At 44.4% G+C, this 24299-nt stretch overlaps 1 protein-coding gene and 1 long non-coding RNA gene across 5 annotated transcripts; one reads left to right on the top strand and one right to left on the bottom strand.

The window, feature by feature from the left end:
* The first annotated feature begins 9751 nt into the window (after nt 1-9751).
* On the top strand, nt 9752-12750 carry LOC125544973 (uncharacterized). The gene is made up of 3 exons (XM_048708790.2): nt 9752-11055; nt 11246-11392; nt 12138-12750. The coding sequence occupies exons 1-3, from the start codon at nt 10138-10140 to the stop codon at nt 12492-12494; spliced, it is 1422 nt and encodes a 473-aa protein (XP_048564747.2). The 5' UTR covers nt 9752-10137; the 3' UTR covers nt 12495-12750.
* Nucleotides 12751-12893: 143 nt separating this feature from the next.
* Nucleotides 12894-22451, bottom strand: LOC125544921 (uncharacterized). 4 transcript variants are annotated; one of them, XR_007299849.2, is made up of 6 exons: nt 19287-22451; nt 19142-19190; nt 17056-18541; nt 15467-15630; nt 15212-15319; nt 12894-14975 (listed from the first exon to the last, which is right to left on the bottom strand). It is a non-coding gene; the product is annotated as an uncharacterized LOC125544921 (long non-coding RNA). The 4 variants fall into 4 exon arrangements; XR_015617968.1 differs by having other exon boundaries at nt 17056-17182; nt 17266-22451; XR_015617967.1 differs by having other exon boundaries at nt 17056-19190.
* Nucleotides 22452-24299: the final 1848 nt, after the last annotated feature.

Raw genomic sequence — 24299 nt, 5'->3', positions numbered from 1 at the left:
CAGGTGCGGCCGCACTTCGACGCCCTAATGGCAGAAGAGCTACCAGCACAGGAGGACCTGTGCTGCAACCTCCGTCTCCTCAACGAGCACCGGTGAACAAGTGAACGACAATGCCGTCGTGGACATGTAGCCCTATGATCCTGGCTTCCCGAATGAGCAGCGGGCGTTGTATCAGACCATCCATAGGGTCCGCGAAGCCCTCTCCGTCGTCCTTCGAGTTGTTGTGCTCGCCGTGGCGCCGCCGTCTCGCGTTGTCAACATGGTCAACGGACATGAGGATAAGGAGATGACTTTACTTGGAGAGGATGACAGTGGGGACCTACCAGGGCAATAGCCGCACGTACGCAAGTGCCTCCTTATTAGTATATAAAACAATATTTTTTTGCTTCCTCCTGGTTTCCTGACATCAGGGTCCCACACCATTGTCAACCTATGTAGTCAATAAGCGAGAGAATTGCACAAGAAGTGGCCGATAGCCGGGACCAAGCAGCTCGAGCAGTATTTGTGTTTTTGAGGTGTGAGCACTGCAGAGTTTTTCTTGAGAGATGTTTAGCCCAGATATTAATTTTTCTCCTCTGAACAACAACGAAAACATCGCTGCAGCTATTAACTGGGCGGGCTGTGCCCCGTCTAGCCCAGGCCAGATATCCAGCCCTGATATTAATTTTTTTCAAGCTGAAAATGGCTAACACAGCTATACTTTTTTTAGGAATACCCAGGCAAGGTCAAGTTGTTATTCTTCGTCCCGCTGGGCTGCAAATCTTTTCTAGGAGGGATGCATTAGGCTTAACAAGAAAATGGGCTTTAAGAAATAATAAATGGGATGTAATAAAAACTGGGCAGTAACTATAAAAAATGCACCAAACACGTAATTACTTTATAAAGTATTATTTTTGGATATTGAAAATTTTAATTTCATTAATTGTTGCGAGCGCAATGTTTCGTTGGATTTTTACGTAATATAAATTTATATTAAAATTGTAGAAATTTTGGGATAAAAATATTTCGGATCCCATCAAAATGTGGGAAATTTTATTGAATTCTATTTTAAACGGTTGGTTGAAATGGGTTGTATTTTTAACAAACTATAAATGGGCTGTAGTAAATTCCATTAGAATTCAAAAATTGGTTGCACATTTTTACAAATCTCAAATGGGCTATAACTTCTCTGCCACACATTTGTGGCCTTACTAAGTTGATGCGTCCCCTTAAAAAAAAGAGTTGACGCGTATACAAGGCTTTGTCAATTTATAATCAACACATGCTTCTAGCAGCAGCGGTCGTTGGATGTCCATCCAACGGATGCCGTGCTTCTTTTTCAATCTCGGATATTCTAGCTTCACCCGCCTAAAAAATAATTCCTCCCCCTGACATCTGAGGCGCATCGTTTCAGAAGCTAACCTGTGGGCCTACTAAGTTTACGTGTACCAAGGGCTTTGTCAACTTAGTCAATATAAACGATTCTAGCTGCAGTGACCGTACGATGTCTATCCAACGGCCGTCGTGCTTCTTCAACCTCTGGTCTTCTTGCTCCAGCCGCCCAGAGCAGCGCCGATCGTGCCGCCTGCTCTTGCTTCCTGTGGCCAGCTGTGCTGCCGCGTAGGCCTCACCGCCCCCTACTACTCCCATCGCTGGCCAGGGCATCCCTCCACTCACCCACACCCCCTGTTATTCTGCGGCGACGGCGGCCTCACACCGCAGCCGAACCAGTGAACCCTCATACTCCTCTCTGCGTGGGCATCCACTGTCGCGTCTTCCCTGGCTCCGCGTCGTCCCCTTCGTAGGCCTCCTCGTCGTCCACCGCCCTGGTGCTCTCGGCGCGGCGTGGTCAACATGGTCAAGGAACGACTTCCATCGGAAGAGTACTGGACGTGGAGAGGCTGACAGTTGGGTCCACGGCAGCCGCAATGAAGTGCCTCCTTATTACGCGGAAAATAATTATTCCTCCACCTGACAGCGGGGACCCACCGGACGGGCCACCGTATTTGGCGAAAAAAACGTTTCCCCCTGACTGCTGGGGCCCACCGGATAGGCCAACGTATTTTGCGAAAAAAAAACGTTCCCCCGCTATCAGCTCAGACCCACCGGAGGTGCCTCCTTATTACACGCAAAAAATGAATACTCCCCCTGCTAGTTGGGACCCACCTTGGTGGGAGGCTAACTTGTGGGCCTACTAAGTTGACGGGGACGGAGTGCTTTGTCAACTTAGTCAATATGAACGATTCTAGCTCCAGTGACCGTACGATGTCCATCCAACGGCCGTAGTGCTTCTTCAACCTTTGGTCTTGTTGCTCCAGCCGCCCAAAGCAGCGCCGATCGTGTCGCATGCTACTGCCTCCCGTGGCCGGCTGTGCTGCCCCGGAGGCCTCACCGCCCCTACTATTCCCACCACTGGCCAGGCCATCCCTCTACTCACCCACACCCCCTGTTATTCTGCGGCGACGGCAGCCTCACACCGCAGCGAACCAGTCAACCCTCGTACTCCTCTACGCGTGGGCATCCACTGCCGCGTCTTCCCCGGCTCCGCGTCGTCCTCTTCCTAGGCCACGCCGTTGTCCACCGCCCTGGTGCTCTCGGCGCGGCGTGGTCAACGTGGTCAAGGAACAGCTTTCATCCGACGTGGACTGTACGTGGAGAGGCTCACAGCTGGGTCCACGGTCGCGGCAAGAAAATGCCTCCTTATTACGTGCAAAATAATTATTCCTCCACCTGACAGCGGGGACCCACCGGACGGGCCACCGTATTTCACGAAAAAAATGTTTTCCCCTGACTGCTGGGACCCATCAGATACATCTTCGCACGCAAGGAAGTGCGTCCGGGTAAAAACAAAAAACTGATTCGCCCTCCTGACTGCTGGGACCCACCAGCTACATCTTCGCACGCAAGGAAGTGCCTGACAGTCGGGACCCACCTGGTCGAAGCATACGTAGCATTGTCATTCTGGTCGCGAACGTGTACGTACATACTGGTCGATGTAGAGGCGCGCACGTGTTGTAGTAGAGGCGTGCATGTAGCATGTACACGTACGTACAGCGGCCAGTGTGCAAGAAAGAAAATATGGCCATGTACGTACATACGGGCAGGGTCTCGAATGCCTACTCGCACATACGTACGGCCAGGGCTCGTGTACATGGCTGGTTCGGAACGGAGAAACAGCGTCATCGTCGTGTTAATGGGGAGCCAACCGGCTGAGTCGGAACGGAATGCGTCGTCGTGTTCATCGGGAGGGCTTGGACGGAACAACCGATGGAAACGAGGCCTGGCGTACCACAGAACGGAGGAAACGGCCTTGTGTTCGACCGGCCACATTCGAAATGGGATCATGTTCATCGGGAGGGGTCTGGCGTACCGCAAAACGGAGGAAACGGACCTCCTACGGTCGAAACGGGGTCCTGTTGATCGGGAGGGGTGTGGCATACTGCAAAATGGAGGAAACGGACTTGTGTTGGAGCGCTACGGTCGAAACGGAGGTCCTGTTCATCGGGAGGGGTGTGGCGTACCGCAAAACGGGACTCCACTGGATATTGTTCATCTCCACCGTCGACCCCTCCAGCCTCCACGGGCTACTGTTCATCCACCGTCGACCCCCTCCAGCCTCCACCTGCGACTGTTCATCCACGGGCTCCTATTCATCCAGCCTCCACCGCGCGCTACTCCACCGGCTACTATTCAACAAGCCCTCTCCACGGGCTCCTGTTCAACCACCCCTCCACGGGCTACTGTTTATCCTGCCCTCCACGGGGTGGTCCTGTTCATCCTGCCCTCCACGGGGTCCTGTTCATCTAGCCCCAACCGGCTCGATCGATCAGGGTACTGTTCATGCAGAGGCAACACCACGGGGTCTTGTTCATCCACCCCCACTGGGAACTGTTCATCCAACCCCCCCCCCCGGCAACGCTCACTGTTCATCCAGAGGTAGCATTGATCGGCTTCAGTTAGCAGCAGTAGCGAAGGAATCGCTCGATCGGGTTCAGTTAACAGCCATCGATCGATCGCTCGGATTCAGTTAGAGCCCAATGCCTCGCACCCACGCGCGTGCGTGTATGAGAGAAACGCGCATCGCTCGACCCCGACCACCCACCGTAACCGGGAACACCCCGATATTTTCCTCGCCCTCGCTTCTACCATGGTTTTTTCCGTCATGGACGGTCCAAAGAATGTCATGCGGATGCGTCTCCGGCCCGCCCAGGACGAAAAGCCCATTTTCTGTCATGATTTTTTGTCATAGAAGTAGGACCCCACCACATCTATGATGATACCAGGTTTTGTCACAATTATCGTCATAGAAGTGTCATAAGTATGACAGAAAAAAAAATTGTTCGACCCAAAATGTCACGGATGTGTCTTTTTTGTAGTGATGGTCTGCTACATATGTTCGGGCTTGAGAGACATGATGCGGTTGGATGGAATTTTCACAGAACAATACAAGGGTGGAAAATGAACAAGATTGAAACACACTCCCTAGGCGCCAGGGGTGGTTCTGAAACTCAGGAAACTACAAGAGCCACTGGACGCAGCCCATCGCAGCGAGTTGAGAGAACAACATGTAGTGCCATTACAAATTCTAGGCATAGAGAAACAAGCCATTTCTCCACCACAACATCTAGACACGACGCTCGACGATGCAGTTCGACTGAATCTTGCATCTAAATAGTTTTTGATGTCCACCAGGAAGTGGGGCATAGTTTGATCAACGAGGTTAGCTGTAATATGCACCTGAAAGGAGTACATAGAGAGAAAGCATCCGAAGATGGTGAATTGCATATTGATCTTTGTAGTTCTAAAGTTCTAACAGAATTGCGGTGACGCCAGCACATGTAGCAATAACTAAATTCATATGACTAATTGAGATGAGCAACCCACCATGCAAAAACTAAGCAATGGTACCCCTTACGAGAGATGAATCCAGAAACTAGATAAAATTGGGAGAGCAAACTGTATAGTTTTTAAAATAGCAAACTGACCAAACTATGCATTCTCAAGCAAATTCAACAAAGGAGGACATGGTTGTTGCTGCTTCAGGAAACTAGAAGTTCATTACTCCCTCCGTTCCAAAATAGATGACTCAACTTTGTACAAAGTTAGTATAAAGTTGGGTCATCTATTTTGGAACGGAGGGAGTACAAGATAATCCATTCACCCGCTTACACATGCCAACAACACGGGGAAATTATCAAGCATACTATATCCAAAGCAAACAAGCACCACTACAAAAGCTTCCCAAGGCTCATGTCAGTATGTCACCTCCAACTCCAAGTGGTGTGGTCATCCTTCGTGTTGATGAAAGCGACATCCTACCCTTATCCATATTCAATCCTACATCGGCAATGAGCCGCTACTGAGTTGCTCACCTTTCCTCCCTTTCTGCAACTTCCTATTCTGCAAACATAGATTTGTAAGTGTGATGGCAAAAAGGAGATGGCATGATAGTATATAAAACAGCCAGTTAGGTAGCCATAAGCATAATTAGGTGCAAGATTCTAGTGTTACATAGCACACAAAGTAGTGATGAGTAATAACAGACAAAGTCCGGCAGCTCAATTAGTGATAAGCAAGTAGAGCCCAAGTCATACTTGAGAACTGCAATGTCATCCTGCGTAGGACCATCGTCTTCATGAAAGGGAATCAAGTGAAATTCGTCTTCAATAAGGACAGGGGGTATTGGCTGAAGGCGTGCACCAGATGGAAGATGAAGATGAGAGCATGGCTCACTCCACTGCTGAAGATAGGTGCCCTTCTCCAGATAGAGCGCGTCCATCGCGCGCGCAAATGCGACATCCCTATCCGGTTGCAAATCGACAAAGACCACCCGGAAGGGCCCCTCATGGCACACACAGTGGTCACAGCTTGCCACGGCACAGAGCACCCCTACCCCAAGCACGGGGCTATCCAAGTAGTCTTTGGGCAGGCGCAGCCACGTGAGCAGCCCTCATGGGAACCCCAAACGGTATGCTGGTTGCGTCGTAGTGCAGATCCAAAGAAGACACGGCCATGGCGGCACTCCCACACATCGAACCAGTCTTTGGGGATCGAGCCAGTTGCATTTCGTGGTGGGGACAAAAAGTATGTACCTGACCCATATATCCTGATAGTAATGCTGCAGCATGCAGGTTCACTAGAGCATTGATCATCATTCTTTCTCCAGTATTCAACATCGATAATGATTCTGCATCTACACCTTGGCATACCCGTCCAAGCAATACCAACATGCAACAGATATATCTTACCTAATATAACGTGTAACTAATATTCTATCTAATATAAACGTGCATTGCACGTACATTATTACTAGTAAAAAGGATAAGAACAAGAGGCTCACCAAGGTGGTTACGGCGACGGGACGGTGCGGGCGATCGACGATGGTTAGGACGGGGACGGGAAGGCACTGAGTAAACCACACCTACACATGCAAACTAAGAAGTTAATTTGAGCTCAAATTGCATATAAATCAAATAAACTACCACATATAAATACTCCCAAACTAAAACCCACAAATCACTATACTTATAGAGCATTGCAAGAGCTAATCTAGCAATGAGAGATGAAAGGACAAAGTTGCTAACCTTTGTGAACACTTGGATGGATGGGATGCCTTCAAATCTTGACAATTTTTTTGCAAAAATGGTGGATGAGCTCGAGCAAGAGGGGAAGAACATAGAGGAGAGGAAAGGGAAAGAACAAAGAGCTCGGGCTCGACGAATGGTTTATATAGGAGCATCTTTATACAAACCGGGACTAAAGGTGCATCTCTAGTCCCGGTTTGTGACATGAACCGGGACTAAATGTGCCAGTGGGCCCCCAGTATGACACAAGCCGGCCACCACACCTTTAGTCCCGGTTCGTGTCACGAACCGGTACTTGAGGTTTAACACGAACCGGGACTAATGATTCCCGGCCCCCTAACCGTTGGAACTGGCACTAATGGTCATATTAGTATCGGTCCGTTTACAAATCGGGACTAATGTGGCTCATGTAAAGTAGTTTTTTTCTACTAGTGAGTGTCTATCAGTGGTAATTTGAGCACCCCAAATAGTATACCATGAGTTGTCACAGTCGTACCATAGCCGCAAGTATCACCAGCAAATTGCCACACACCATATCTGCAATGCAACATCTCAATGAAGGATCGCCGCCATGCTCCGCATCAATGCCTCAGCCACCCAAAGTATGGCACCGGTGAGGCATGAAAGAATCCGCTGCAGTGCGAAGCTGCCATCATCCACTAGTCCTCCTAACCAATGCAGCTCCGAAACGATGTTCCCAAGAGATGAAAACGATACCAAGATGCCAGCATCTGATCCTAGCATCTGATCCTAGATCACCTGGGTCTAGGGTTTCCCCCAAAGTAGCAGGAAGGTAGGTGAGAATGACATCAACACCACCTTCATCAAGGTAATGATGCCTAAAGGCGTCGCCATCATCGGCTCGGAAAAACTTTCGAGCACGACTTTTGCCGTCCATCTCATTGCGCTTGAACAATCCATCTCCCAGTACGCTCGTCGAGAAAGAACCACACCAAAGGCCATGGCAGCCCCGTCGCCTGTCGCGACCGGATCCAGCCTGCCCACACCACGAAAGAGGGCGATGCACCACCACCCACACCTCGAAGAAACCACCTTGGCCGAAAGCGCAACCGCTACCATTGTAGGCTCGAACGCGCATCCCAGGGGGTGCTTGCGGTCTGCACAAGGACGCCACCGAGCCGAAGCATCCCACCATGAAGAAGCTAGAGTAGCCCACCCGGAGGGATCTGCAAGCGCATCCACCAAGAATCATCCAATGGAGACTTAGGGAGTGTTTGGTTCGCGGGCGAGGTTGGCTTGGCTGAGGATATACCTAACCACGTGGTTGGGGATATCCTCGCGCTTGTGTTTGGTTGCAAACTGGGAGGTGGTTATGGATAGCCAATTTTATGTTTGGTAAGAAGGATGAGAGATGGATATCATGTTGTCCACTGATTATACAAAATATATATCATGTGGAATAGGTCAACAACACCATCAAAAAAATGTATTGTAATCCCATGATCCAAACACATCCATGCGTACAGTCAAATGGGTATAATCTAATCTGTCAAAAAAGTGTCTAAAACACGTCACATACATTAGCAGATTAGATGATTCATCATATGGTGAGTCGAAGCCAATCTTGCTGTCTGATGCAAATATGCTACTCTGAAGAATGTATAATCAGGCAGTTGGAGCCCGGACGTTCTGGTAAACCTGGAGTCGCGGTAGACGACGTCTTCCAGCACAGGCCAGCCTCGACGTGCTCATGAACTTGGGATCGCTGGAGGTGTGGAGGCAGTTGCCCCGGCGTCCCACTGCCTAGGACATCAGCAGCCGCGGCCGGCGAGCGTGCGTGTTCGGCATAGGCACAACTCGACGCGCACCACCAGACACTGGACCTTTCTTGCCCGAAGCCATACACCCGCCGCCGCCGTGCACACTTCGACCGTGCCGCCGCCCTTGCTAAAACGGCCGCCGCCGATCCAAATCGTAGCTGCCGCCGCTGCCTTGTCCGTGTGGATAGGGTGTTCTGTTCTTTCGGGAGGGGTGAGAGAAGAAAATAAAACGTTTCGCCGCCTCGGGAGGTCACCGAGCGTGGGTGGCTGCCATCGTCCGCGAGAATTTCGCGGCTCCCCATAGCCAGCTTTTGGAGAAATATTCCTGGGTATCTGGTTATCCCCAGCCTTGTTCACCACCAAACCAAACAAGTGTTATCCCTCTCAAAACTGGCTATCCCTATCCATTGGTTGGTTATCCCTCCAACCAAACGCCACCTTAGATCCTGTCATCACAGTCTACCGACGGGCTTTGCCTAACAACCTATGCCCGCAGTGGTGAAGGAGGGAGGGTGCTCGTGGGTAGATTTCCAACGAGCCGATCCTTATTTTTCAGACGTTGGGTAACCAAAATCTTTAATTATATTTTTCTGTGCAAACATCCGTATTAATTTCTATTGAAATATACTCTCTCCGTTTCTAAATATTTGTCTTTCTAGACATTTCACATGACTACTACATACGGATGTATGTAGATATATTTTAGAGTGTAGATTCACTCATTTTACTCCGTATGTAGTCACTTGTTGAAATGTTTAGAAAAACAAGTATTTAGGAACGGAGGAAATATATATATATATATATATATATATATATATATATATATCCATTTCCGCAAAAGAAATAGTACCCGTGTTTTTTACGAGATTTTGTGGAAAGTTCAATATAGTCATGCCGCAGTCATAGCCTTGGAAAATGAAATGAAGTAAAACCTTGTGGAAAGCACATATCGAGAGGATGATCTACGTACCCAAAATGAATGGGATTTGCACTTACCGCATAATAATCTTACTCTTATAAAAAATCGAGTTGGTGATGATGGTTTGCCTGCCATCTTGCAAGATAGACCGTTTGATCTATATCTGATGGATAGAAAGCAAACTATGACAATTTTGTAAAAAGATACCCGCACCTCTCTTCACATTTGCAAATAAAGCCTTCCCTTGTTCATCTTTATTTCCCACAACCTCATTGTTGAGCAATTAAAAAAAAACCTTTAGAACAATCTGGCAAGGTGGCCGCATGGGTTTTTACACTCCTCCTCACCCTATCTCTTCTATTTCTCGAGATATCATTAGTTTTTATACATGAGATTACTCTCGCATGGGTTAATCACAACAACATGTATTTTATAAAAAAAAATACATCTTGACGTTCCATGTAATGCACGGGCATCTTGCTAGTAAGAAATAAAAAGGTGAGCTTGGGACTGGTGAGCTTCTTCTGCCTCCTCCACTCCCCTCCCCTCGCGTGATCTTCTTGTTCCTCTCCCCAGTCCGTACAGCCGCCGAGAGGAACAATCCACTCGAATCCTCCCTCGCTAGCAGCACAAATCCAGTCCAATCCAATGCACCACGGCCCAACCAACCACCAAATCGAAGCTAACCACGCCGGCCGGAGGGGAATCGAGGAGGAGAAGGAGGAGGAGGAAGAGTCGGATCCGGCGATCGACGGGCCACACGCCGGAGGTGCGGGGCGGAGCCGGAGCGCCCGCATAGCCGCGGCCTCGGAGCATCTCGGCGATTGGTTCTAGCTAGGGTTTCGATCCATCAACCGGGCCCCCAATCCCGGCCATGGAGCTGCCGCCGCTCAAGCTCAACGTCGCCCGAGGCGAGGAGGACAGGATCAGCGCACTTCCCGACGAGCTCCTCCTCCGGATCCTCGAGCGGCTCGGCCTGCGCCGGGCGGTCCGCGCCGGCACGGTCTCCAAGCGGTGGCGGCACCTCCCTCACCAGCTCTCGTTCGTGACACTCGACGTCCGCTGCTTCCGCCGCGCCACGCTGGGCGAAACCATGGACGCCTTCACGGCCGCTTTGACGTCCGTCTGTGCTCAGCGCAACTGCGAGTGCCAGCGCGGCCGTGTCATGGCCATGAAGGCCATCTGCCTCCGCTTCTTCCTGTCGGCCTCTCATCTGAGCTCCATCGGCAGCGCCGTCGAGGATGTCGTCAGCCATGGCAAGACCAGACGCCTCGCCTTCCAAGTATCCCCGCCCCCCGGGGTGAACTCCTTCCCGCAGATCCCCGAGATGGGGCAGCAATTCATGTCCTTCTCCCGCGCCCACCAGCCGGCCTTCCAGTGCCTCACCAGGCTACGCCTCAAGAGCCTTGCGTTCGGGGACTCTGACGTCGCCGCCCTCATCGCTGCCTCCGATAAGCTCGAGCATCTCAACATGAACTCCTGCGGACTGGTCGATCAGCGCCACGTGCTAAAGATTGACACACCGTGTTCTGTGATCCAGGAGCTCGAGTTTAAGCGCTTTCATTGCAAGCGCATCCACCTCATCTCCGTCCCCAGGCTCAGGACGGTGCTGTGCCATTCTTGGCGCTCCAACAACCCTCCGATGCGCTTTGGCTACGTTCCACAGCTTCGTCAAGTCAACCTCGCCTGTAAGGCCAAGGCGTGGCAGGTGCCATTCCTGCTCAGCCAGTGCTTCTCAATGACGAGTGCAAATAACCTGTTGAAATTGCATCTCAATTTTCGCCACCAAATGGTAAAACCTACTCTAATTTTCTTCTGCACACATATCATATTTCTGCTCTTCTTTACTACTCCCTCTGTAAACTAATATAAGAGCGTTTAGAATACTAAAGTAGTATTCTAAACGCTCTTATATTAGTTTACAGAGGGAGTAATAATTTCATTCGGCTGTCTATTTATTTGTGTTCCTCTTCTTGGTGCAGATATGGATTCGGCCGGAACATCCCAAGCATCTCACTGCCATATTCAGAAATCTGGCCGAAGTGTCTTTTTCTGGTATCTTCCCTGAGTGTGATCTGAGCTGGACCCTATTTATCCTCCAAGTTGCACCTGCCCTGCACAAGTTTACAGTAAGCCTGTTACTCTACCTTCTTTTTAATTTAATTAATCCACACCTTAGCCTCGATATCATGACTCCGTCTAGTATGACAGCCAGGTTTCCAAATATTCAACATTAACAACACACGAGAAAGTTAATATGATTTTCAATCACTCACCAGCTCTAGTCTTATCACATATTCCCTCCGTCCCAAAATAACTGACTCAACTTTGTACTAGCTCTAGTACAAATTTGTACTAAGCTCAAGATACTTATTTTAGGACGGAGGGAGTAGTATTTTAGAAGTAGCACATAGAGTACGCATAGTAATTGGGATATATGGAACACATGGATTGTATTGTATATGAATGATAGTGCAATGCAAACAAAAGTTCTGGCATTCCATTTATATTTTGCAGAGAGACAATGTCCGTGCAAGACAATAAATAAATAAATCATGTTGGATCGCACTCGTGTTAGAGTTACCTGAAGCATATTAGCATATTTTACTTTGCCTAGGATTTAGTTCATGCAAGGTTGTCCAAACTCTACACAGGCATACACTTAGATTAGATACTAAATGTATGACGTTTTTGACATTACACTAGTGTCAAAAATACGTCTTACATTGTGGGACGGAGGGAGTAATACTGAACATGTTGCAAAAATTTAAATGGCAGATATATTTAGTTTGAACTGTTACTACATTGCCCTGCATGGGTTGGTGTCGAGTTCAATTAACTTGTGTTATTTGTCTTGTATGCTCTTGAGTGAAGTTATCTCGAGAGCGGCATGCATGTGACATACCGTATGAGGACAGTGCCGAGAAGACCAACGTGGTGTGGGAACCATCCAAGGATTTGAAGCACCTAAAGTTGAAGTTGCTCCGAATGTACGGTTTTGAGGATGAAGACAAGGTGACAAACTACATAAGGCTAGTCATGGAGCGAGCTGTGGGGCTGAAGAGAATCGAGTTGCGTGGTGAAGTCCCATGCGAGAAATGCGATGCCATTTACCCAAGGAGATCCCAGGTGGATAAAGGTCGCAGGCGTCGGATCAAGGAGCGACTCACACATGAATCCTCCTCGAACATGGGGATGATAATGCTCGTAGCAGCTATGCCCGCGCGATAGGGATCAAACCGTCCCGCTGGTGAACGATTGCGCCTAACCACCAGAGCTCATGAGCTTTCGTGTTACGGCACGCCCAGTAATAATTTAATTTCTAGGTACTGATAGCCTGAGAGTACTTGATCAGTGTGGACCTCGCGGTGTAGCTAAATTGTGTGTGCTGCAACCTGGATGCATGTTTTTCTTTTGAGTACTTGCGTACTGTGCTTGCATCATGTTGTGGGCGTCACTCAAATTCATCACTTCTTAGGGAATCTTTGTTCTTTGTTTTGCTTTCTAAAACACTGGTGTTTTTTTTTTGGAGGAACAAAAACACTGGTGGTTTCTTTAATGGAAATCGACAAGGTAATGTGTCAAGGTAACAGAGCTTGAGAGCGCGCCATGCCTGCTCATGACTGATTGCTACACAAATGAGTTCTATTAATTTTTGAAGGATATGTTCAAGAATGATCTACTCTGTTTTCTCCAAGAATTCTTCAATAACGCTGTTGACCTAACCGGCATTAATAAGCTAAAAGCTAGAGCCGCTGGACTGAGTGCATCACGGCGAGATGAGAGAACTCGACACCACGGGGGTGGAAATAATTGCTACATCCTGTTCTAAAATCCGAGGCAAGAAACACAACATGATGTTTGATGATAAGAGTTAGTCTGAACCCTACATCTACAGGGGCTCTTGTTCTACTTCATGTATATTAGGTCAGTATATATAATGTAACAGAATGAGACTCTAAAGGGGCAGTTTTACTCATCAAAACATGGTCTGCTACAGATGTTCAGGCTTGAGAGCCATGATGCGGTTGGATGGAATTTTCACAGAACAATACGAGGGTGAAAAATGAACGAGATTGAAACACACTCCCTAGGCGCCAGGGGAAGTTCTGAAACTCAGGAAACTACAAGAGCCACTGGACGCAGCCCATTGCAGCGAGTCGAGAGAACTCAACAGGTGGTGCCATTGCAAATTCAAGGCGTGGAGAAACACAACATCTAGACACGACGCTTGACGATGCAGTCCGACTGAATCTTATATCTAAACAGTTTTTGGTGTCCACCAGGAAGTGGGGCATTGTTTGATCAACATGAGAGGTTAGCTGTAATATGCACCTAAAAGGAGTACATAGAGAGAAGGCATTCGGAGGCGGTGAACTGCATAGTATTACCGATCACCCTCCAGGTGCAGATCATATTATCTCAGGTGCATACATGTTTACACCTTCCGGAACTCATCGACAGAAAATTGGCAGTACATTTTCACTATAATACAAACATACCTGATAATCATGATTTGGTTGAACAGAAATTTTAAGAACAATGCTATGGTCAAAAATAGAAGATCAATGTCCGCTCCTAAGCTAGGGAAGTTTTGAAACTTGGGAAGCTAAAAGCTAGAGACGCTAGACAGAGTCCAGCATCACAGTGAGCTACGAGAAGTCGACAGCATGGGGGTGGCGATAAAATGGAGTTCATCTGAAGCCTACATAGCCTACATCTACAGGAGCCCTTGTTCAGGTGCTACTTCCTGTACATTAGATCGCTATAATGTACTCCTTCCGTCCCATAATATATGATCGTTTTGCAAGCTGTTTTAGCTTGCAAAACTATCTTATATTATGGGATGGAGGGAGTAACAGAAAGAAGCCCTGGAGCAATTACAGCAACATGACGTCCAGACACGACCTTTTTACAATGGAATTCAACCAAATCCTACATCTAAACATCTAGACAGTTTTTGCTGTCCGCCAGGAAGCGGGGCATTGTTTGATCAACGTGAGAGGTTGACTGTAATATGCACCCTAAAAAGGAGACTAGTTAACAGAGAGACAACATTCAGTGATGGTGAACTGTGTATTGATGCCCAGACCAATGAGAAGCATCAGTGAAACAAGAGGCTGGTTCTAGCAATTATCATTCTAGCCTTGCACACTCTGACTAAACATTCTGTAGTTTTCCAAAAATATAACTGCCCTAACATTAGCACTCGACATGTAGCAATAACTGGATTCACAAGATTAATTGAGATGAGCAAGCCACCATGCAAAAACTAAGCAATGGTACCCCTTATGGGAGATGAATCCAAAAACTGGATAAAAATTGGGAAGCAAACTGTAGAGTTTGTAAAATAGCAAACTGACCAAACTATGCATTCTCTAGCAAATTCAACAAAGGAGGACATGATTGTGCTGCTTCAAGAAACTAGAAGTTCCTCATTACAAGATAATCCATTCACCCGCTTACGCATGCTAACAACACGGGGAAATTATCAAGCATGCTACCAAAAGCCAACAAGCACCGCTAAAAAAGCTACTGAATACCGGCAGAATTGATCACAAGGCTCATGTCACCTCCAACTCCAAGTGGTCTGGTAATCTTTCCTGTTGATGAAAGCGGCATCCTGCCCTTAACCATATTCAATCCTACATCGTCAACGATCGTGCCGCAACTGAATGACTCACCTTTCCTCTATTTCTGCAATTTCCCATTCTGCAAACATAGATTTGTAAGTGTGATTGCAAAAAGGAGATGGCATGATAGAATATAAAACAACCAGTTAGGTAGCCATAAGCATAATTAGGTGCACATTCTAGTGTTACATAGCACACAAAGTTTGCTCACAGCTGAACAATCAAATATAACTTTCAATCTGATTAGAGATTCAAGTAGTGTTGTGCCCAGATCACAAAAGAAAAAAGAGGAAAAGGAAGAACGCAGAGATGTACCCGGCGGATGGTAGAAACTCATGTATGGAATTGAAGTACGGTATTGCCGTCTCTAGCACAACTTCTTTTTGTGTAGTGACTTGAGATTAACCTTGTGGATGCCAAAATCTGTGGACACAAAAATGATATCAGTGCCCTCCACAGATCCAGGCAGTCTGATTCTTTCCTCAGGATCTTGGATGGAACGAAGTTCCTTGAAATCAACGACTCTAAGACAAGAATTTTGGGACGAGGGAGTATTTGGTAAATAATTACCATACACTTGTAGTAATAGGAAAGGGGAAAAAAGAAGGCTGGTAGCTCAGTGACGAAAATCAAGCGAAAGCTGGATTAGATAGCTCTATCTGCATTGGTAATCATCACAGCCGAAAAACTCTCAACTGCCTGCTGGATTTATTTTAGATGTTGGTGTATGTGACCTACACAAAGAATAATGAAAAGCAATAAGCAGGAGGTCCGCAAGGTTGCAATCAACAACGCTAATAGCTAAACCCATGACATATATAGACCGAACTGTCAAAGATTAAATAGAGCAGTCATCCATAATTCTGTTGTAGCACAAAAAAGCTCAGTATGAATGATCTTTTATTGTAGTGGGCCAAAAAAGAAAATCTAGAATCGATTTAGCTTATGCTACATTATGAGCAGGTTCGTTATCACCTGGGAGGAATGATCCTAGAAAAATCTCAGAGCATATGTGTTACTATAGAGGCTAGTGTTGTCCAACTAGAGATAAGAATGCTCGGCCCATAGAGCCATAAGACACAGAGAAGGATCCATCAATGAGTTAGAACTGTAGTTATCAGAAATGTGTTAATGTGATCTATATATATACTCACAATCATCAGTGCACCGCCAATCACTGTCATAGATGATCTCATCATCATCCAGCATTTCATGTTCAGTGGGAACAAAGTCTTAATTATACCCCAACAACCATCATGGTGTCGCAAAATGAAATTAGTATACAAGTCTGAACCTAGTTTGCTATAAAACTCATTCTTCTATCGACAATGTTCCGATCTTCCAAGTAAAAAAAACTCTTGAATCAGGGAATACTAACTGCCAGCCTTTGCTTTACAGTAAAAGAGAAGTCAACACAAGAAAGCTGAAAAAAACTAATAGGCAACTTCACCTGAAAACCACACTTAGTTAACCCACTGTCAAAAGAGTATGTGCCTAACCCATATATCCTGATAGTAATGCTGCAGCATGCAGGTTCATTAGAGCATTGATCATCATTCTTACTCCAGTATTCAACATCGACAATGAATCTGCATCTACACCTTGCCGTACCCGTGCAGGCAATCAAACCTTAGCCCAACGTAACAGAGCCATAGCTCCATGAGCAAATAAAGCACTGAAACTGTAAGACCTTACAAACCAAGTAAGTACAACATTCAAACTTAGGGTCCATCAGCAATTGGAAGATGCCAACTTACAGCTACCATACAAAACTTTGGGAACCTACTTGTCATCATAGGTGGATATGTATCACACAACAATAAAAACAAAAGAACAACGTTAACGTATAGGTAACGAAGGATTCCCCAGCTGGACCGTTTATGAGCACTGATGGCATAAGTAAATTAACTACGAGCATGTCTCTCATTTCAGTGAGTGGCATGGTCAAAGGAACTAAGGAACACCGAAGGATAGAATTCAACAGTAGAGCTTCGCATTATGAACTGGTCACTCTCTGAACCAGGATTAAAATGGAAATCGAAACATGAAAACATTGCATTGCATCACCGGATTATGCCTGCATAGAAGATCAACCAAATCCTAGGCTGCACATAGTAAGATAGTCGCAAATGGGACAACAATGGAAATATGGAACACACCTGGGGCCAAGGCAGCTTAATGAAACATTCATGCTCTCCCATTTAAGCACAATCTTCGGGCATATAACAGAAGCACATGTTTTCCTTTTTCCCCATCAGAAAGTTGACATCATTAATTTCTCACGCTCTGCATAATATTTTAGTTAGTTATTGAAAGGACAAAGAACACATGTTTTCAGAATATAAACGATGCATGCTAAATATCAGAACCTGGTATGACATAATTTTCATGAAGAATGGCAGTGCAGATAACCACCTTTTGTCAACAACCATATAGAACGAATGGGTTGTCAGCAAATTAGCAACCATGGGTGCAGAAGAACTTGATACAACAAACAAGAGATTGGGGGTGCAAACTCTTGTATCTTTTCCCACAAAGGGGCTATGTGATAAAACTCACTCTTACGTAATGGACCAGGAGAAATCTTTTTCCTCTATTTAAAATAACTTAAATGTTCTATTAAATAAACTATGGAAATAACTAGGACGATATGCATGTCCAGCATCTATCAACATTTCATGATTACAAAAATGACCGAGCAAATAGCCACCCAGTAAGAATGGCCATATGAAAACATCACCATCAGTCCTTTAGAACGATTCATGTGTCACTTTGCAATTTAGCATTCAAGTGTAATAACAGGCACAAAAAGGCCACTGTCTGAACCAGGATTAAAATGGAAATAGAAAGATGAAAATAGTTGATATTGAAACATCTTGAATAAGAGAATAATTTGCTAAAGGATGGAAGTGCAGCCTCAAAATGCAGACAATATTGAAACATACCCACACTACCAGGCACAAAAAGGCCACTCTCTGAACCAGGATTAAATGGAAATCAAAAGATGAAAATAGTTGATATTGAAACATCTCAAAAAAGAGAATAATTTTCTAAAGGATGGAAGTGTACCCTCAAAATGCAAAAAAAATTGAAACATACCCACACCATCTGGTACTGTTGCAGTGCTGCTTGCTCCCATCCACCAAAAGACACCTCACCAAGACATTGAAACATATATCTATTTCTCTAGGAAGCAAGGCTGAAGGCTTTAACACGATGCACTACCCATTTTGCTTGTCTACCTCGAGCACAGGGATTCTAAATGGAATTAATTCAACAGGAGAACTACATCTCACGTCATGATATTACACATCAAATTAAGTTCTAGTTTATCCATGGCTACAGTCACAAGACAATCAAGTGCTCATAGTAGAAAACAGCCTATGAATGCATAAATTTATAATGTCTTTCACATGGTGTGGACTTTATAGTTATCACCTTATGACACAATGTGACTGTTCTCCGTGTGAGACTATGCTTTAAAGATCATGCAAAATATCTGCTACATTCACTGATATTTCTATACCACATGAAAACTGGCCCATAAACATTATGTTGTTCTTCGACAATGAAAAGAACTTCTTAAGGCAGAAAGGCACACAGTCGCAAGTGAAGCTTCTACCGACCAACCATTGTTTACTCGTCCTGTAAAATGACCATGTCAAAACTCATTTATATGACGCTACAAATAGATAAAAATAACAACATCATTGACGAAAACTCAAAGTTCAATGTATGTCATGGCAATACATGGCATCTGTTCTCGCATTTGAACCATACCACCACATGGATAAAAGAACCTAATCCTGGTGAAAATGAAACATAATTTTAAAATTTTAGTAGTTTGAGATGGCATCGAAGATGAGAGCAGTAGTGAAAACCTCAAACTCCAGCCTAGCATTACAGTGTTAGAAGAAATCTGTAGCCGTTGATCATAGGAATTAAAGCATATTAAGGAAAATAGAAGCTGAACTTTTAATTTCAATATATATTAGGAAATGATGGAAGCACAACTCTGCAATATATCAAGCTTTATATAAATTATACATTGATAAGTGTGCAGTTCTGCTCCATGCTGAATAATGACTATAACAAAGGGAAATAATGAGGCTTAGACACATCACACATTGACATATTGGGGAAAAACCAGCGGAAATGGGGTATTATAAATCCTTAAAATTGAAACTTGTCACTGTGCTCCTAATGTTCTGAACCAACTATTAATAGACAGGACTGCAAATTTACCTGTGACCACAAGGAACGATGCTTGCTTCAAAGCAGATCCCAAACAAATCTGTGCAAAATCAAACACTAATCAGACTTGGAGATAATGATATATGCAATGACAATACATCAAATCAAGAAAAAATCAGTCTGCAGACACCCTTACAGCACAAGCCGTCTCCTTCCTCGACCGATCCATACACGGCAGCTCACCTGCTTCCTTGGCTGATCCGGGCTTCTCCTACCCCTCCACCAAAGAAGCCTTTTAATTTTCCTCCTTATTTCCTTGTCATCTTCAAATTAACAGCAGATCAATTGTTTCCAAACAAAAAACTGGAAAACATCCCAAGGTCTGCAACCACATCCTCCTATATTTAGATTAGCCACCTTAAAATAAATTTTATCCAATTTATTACAGCGAGAGAGAGGGAGGGACCATGTCATGCACCATCTCTACATATTAGTTTTCATTATGGGGCAATACACTGTAGAAGGCATTTCTATACTTCTAACCACCATCCAAAAGACTAATCTTGGTGTATAGAACTGGTATCAGCACTTCAGGGAAAATTTTGAAGCACAAATCATAACCAAAGTACTAATTTAAAACCACTAATAAACATTACAAAGAGAAACCAACAATACTTTGGCCACTTCAAAACCTTCACCCTGGTAAAGAGCTACCACTTCGTGATTGTAACTCAAATGCAAGCTGATTTACAACAGCGATCCCTCGTGATAAATCATGAAACACTCAAGTATTTTCCTCTGCCGAGGTGAAAAGCAAAACAAGCTAAAAAGGTACACCTTCCGTCTCAAAATAAGTGTCACTGATTTAGTACAGCTTTGTACTTTGTACTAAATCAGCGACACTTATTTTGGGACGGAGGGAGTACTACAAAAGTAATGAAAATCAACAGAGCAAACTTAATCATAATCAGATGAAACCATAGCAAAATGCACAAAAATGATGAAGCAAAGCAAAAATGATGAAAAATCTGAACATCGATGCTACTGAAGGGTCCCCATCAAGCCAACAGAGACAATCTGGAAGATGGAACTGAAAATAAATATATCCATGCAAATTTTGCCGGTAATCCGTGTAAGGTATGAAAAAAAAGAACATGCCCTCAGATGCCATAGATGTAGCATTCATTGATGGCACAAGATATGATCTCCCTTTTGTCCATAAGGCATGTGAAGATTGATCTGGTGTGAACTGCTGCTGCTGCTGCATGTGCCATTACGCATCCATGCAGAGAGAGGGAGAGGGAGAGAGGGGGAGGAGGACAGGATCATGTCCAAGTGCCATCTCTACATTCATTTTTCATCATTGGGCGATGCATTATAGAAGCCAACACTTACATGATTCTATCCACCATCAAGAACAAAATGAAACATCACAATTCTGTCACAATAGAAATTAAGTGCAAGCCACATGCCCACAATTGGGATATTAGTTGGGTCAAGGTGTAATATGAGGTTTCGCAAAGAGACATAGGAAAGAGAACACAAACTGGTAACAAAGCAGAAAGAAATCAACAAACATAGACAAGACATTTGATGACTAAATACGGATGTTGCGTTTACTATAGAAGAACCAACCTGCATCTGAGAATGGCAAATGGAATGTTTATGATACATATGACACGTGACACAACAATAATGATAGCACAAAGAAATAAATATATGAATGTATGAATTATCCTCAGATGAAATTGTATCATCTGTCAGAGTGTGATCCTGTGCCATCATATCTGACGACATGGCAGGGGGATGTGAGCGATTTTGTGCCATTGATTGTGGAACAATGATCCAGCACTAGCCAACGCAACCAAAAGTCCAAACTGATGGAAAGAGCTAGCAATCCACATATACACTTCAGCACCATGAAGCACATACCTTTATTCAAAACACTAGCCTAAACCTTACCTAATATACCAAGATAATGAAATAAGAGAAGCAAAGCATGCCTGCCCAATTACACCATCGGGCATCTAAAGACAGTGTCAAACCATGACAGCACAATGTGCACACTGGCTGTTAGGCAGTGAGCACATGCAAAAGAGTTACCAACAAGGTTGTATTACAATATGACCCTCAGATTTCAGTTTCATCACAGGCTAATGCAGCAGGCTTCAAAGCTGGCACTGGGGCGTGCCTTGGTTCACCGGTATAGCACATGAGTTGCCAGAGACAACAACAACCGAGTGAAGAAGAAGAAGAAGAAGAAGCAGAAGCAGCAGCAGAAGAAGAACACCTTTTGCCAGGCGTCAGTGCCAAAGCTTCAGCAGAAGCAAAGGTTGATCCAAGACATGCCTCAGCGCCCAGAACAAAGAAGACGGTGCTGCATTAGCCATTTTCAGGGGCTTCAACTTTGCGAATGCAACAGCTGGCCCTCTTTGGAGCTCAAATCTAAGCCGATCCATCCATGCATGCATGAGGGCTCCATCGTAATCATCATTGGACCAGGGGCAAATCCAAGTATCAAGCAAAATATATAGCAATAAACTGTACTACAAAATAAACCAAGAAAACAAAACTATACTAAGATAGATCAGATGAAATAGCCAAAGCGAAGGCAAACAACAACAAAATAGATACTAGAAACATAACCGGAAACTGCATTTGGTGACCGAGCTCACTGGAGGCCTCCAGATTCAAAATTCAAATTTCATTGAAATTCATATTTTTACATTTCAAAAAATTCTAAAAAAGGGTACAGATATACATGAAGGCATAACACACATGTGCGTAAATTTTCAGGGAAAGATACGTTGAAATGAGGGCTGTGCAAAAAAGACAAATCTGGGGCTATTTAACACATGATACTATTCATCCTCCCAGGCCATGAATTTGTCTTTTTTGCACAGGTTGCATTTCAATGTATTTCATCATGAAATTTTACACACATGTGGGTTACATCCTTACATACACGCATATTTTTTTTCAGAATTTTTTGAAACATAAAAGTTTGAATTTGAATTTTTCAAAAATAAAGGCCTCCATGGAGCTCGGTCTCCAAAACGCCATTCTCAAACATAACAAACAAATTAACAGAACAAGCCTGACCATGGCCAGATGAAACAAGCAAATTCACGAAACTGAAGAAGCCAAATGGCAATAATGCAAAATCTTTTAAACATAAGAGAAAGGATGCAAATTAAGGATTTTTATCAAGCCAATATATACGGATCTGGAAGATGAAAAAAATAAATATATCAAACAAAGGTTTACCGGTAATTTGTGTAAGATGGCAAAAATGAAGCCTGTGCCATAAGTTGTTCAAGTTATATCTGCTGTCAGCACACACACACCATCTCTACATATTACTCCCTCCGTCCCATAATGTAAGACGTTTTTCAAAAAAACTGTCTTACATTATGGGACGGAGGGAGTAGTTTTCATCATTGGACAATACATTGTAGAAGGCATTACTAATTGGTGTATAGAACCAGTATCAGGACTTCATGGACAATTTTGAAGCACAAATCATAACCAAAATACTAACTTAAAACCACTAATGAACATTACAGACAGAAACCAACAATGCTTTGGCCATTTCAAAACCTTCACCCTGGTAAAGGGCTACCACTTCAAGATCGGAACTCAAATGCAAGCTGATTTACAACAGTGATCAGTCATGATAAATCATGAAACACCAAAGATTTTCCTCCGCTGAGGTGAAAAGCAAAACAACAAGCTAAGAAGGTACTACAAAAGTAATGAAGAAATCAACAGAGAAAACTTAATCGTAATCAGATGGAACCACAACAAATGCACAAAAATGATGAAGCAAAGCGACATGATGCAAAATCTGAACCTCAGCAATGCTATTGAAGGAATATGAAACTGAAAATAAATATATCCATGCAAATTTTGCCGGTTCTTAGTGTAAGGTAAAGAAACATAATGCCCTCAGGTGCCATAGGATGTAGCATTCACTGATGGCACACGAAATGATCTCCCTTTTGTCCATAAGGCATGTGAAAGATTGATCTGGTGTGAACTGCTGCTGCTGCTGTTGCATGTGCCATTATGAGACAGAGAGAGAGGAGGACAGGGAGGAGAGGATCATGTCCAAGTGCCATCTCTACATTTTCAATTTTCATCATTGGGCGATGTATAGAAGAGAACACTTATATGATTCTATCCACCATCAAGAACAAAATGGAAAATCACGATTCTGTCACAATAGAAATTAAGTGCAAATGAAGGGTTCAGATAGCAAAACAAAGCAACAAACAAAAAGATACAAGAAACATAATAAACAAATTAACAGAACAAACCTGTCCATGATCTGAATCAAATTCAAAAGGTTGAAGAATCCAAATGGCAATAATAGAAAATCTAAGCATAAGAGATAGCAGTGCAAATGGAGGGTTCACATCAAGCAAATATATACAGATCTGGAAGATGAAACCAAATAAATATATCAAACAAAACTTCGCCAATAATTTATGATACGAAAATAAAGTCTGTGCCTTCACATGTTCAAATATGTAGCATTCATTGATGGCACAAGAGATGATCTTCAATTCACCCGTAAGGGCATGAAGAAAGGTAGATGTGAATGTACGCACGCGCGCCCACACACAAACATGAGAGGGGGGGGGGGGAGCGATCATGTCATGTGCCATCTCTTGACATTAGTTTTCATCATTAGGCAATACATGCTTCTAACCACCATTCCCAAAAAATATCATCATGATATAGTCAAAAACTCAACAGAAATTTTGGTGCAAAGCCAAAAGTTCACAGTTAGGATCTTATTAAATGGAAGATGTAATATGAGGTTAAACTGGTAAGAAAGGTAACTGAAAGAAAAACAGAAAAGAAATCAGAAGTATTTAATCACTATTCTGTAGCAAAAGCATGTCATATTTCCTACAAAGGAGCCAACCTGCATTCAAGAATAGCAAATGAACAGTTATTGACGTTAACTAGAATTCTCTTTTTTTTAATTGCAGTAGTGAACTACTCTTAAATCGGTACTATCTCCCCCCCCCCCCCCCACCCCCTGACACAGAACAAGGTAAAAGAAACAAAAACAAGAATATAGATGTACAAAAAATGAACCTCAGATGGACTGGTAACTTCTGTCAGTGTGATCCTACGCCATCATATCTAACACACGAAGGATGGGTGTGGCTGATTCAGTGCGACCAGTTAAGTATCT

Source organism: Triticum urartu, chromosome 1A, assembly GCF_056163025.1.
Source record: "Triticum urartu cultivar PI428250 chromosome 1A, HENAU_Tu73, whole genome shotgun sequence".
NCBI classification, from domain to species: Eukaryota; Viridiplantae; Streptophyta; class Magnoliopsida; order Poales; family Poaceae; genus Triticum; species Triticum urartu.
The sequence above is the reverse complement of the archived record's forward strand: the minus strand, read 5'-3'. Positions and strand labels throughout refer to the sequence as shown.

Coding starts and splice junctions, on each gene's coding strand:
- LOC125544973 (XM_048708790.2), top strand. CDS start 10,138: ATGGAGCTGCCGCCGCTCAAGCTCAACGTCGCCCGAGGCGAGGAGGAC. Junction 11,056..11,245: donor TCAATTTTCGCCACCAAATG/GTAAAACCTACT, acceptor TTCTTGGTGCAG/ATATGGATTCGGCCGGAACA. Junction 11,393..12,137: donor CTGCCCTGCACAAGTTTACA/GTAAGCCTGTTA, acceptor TCTTGAGTGAAG/TTATCTCGAGAGCGGCATGC.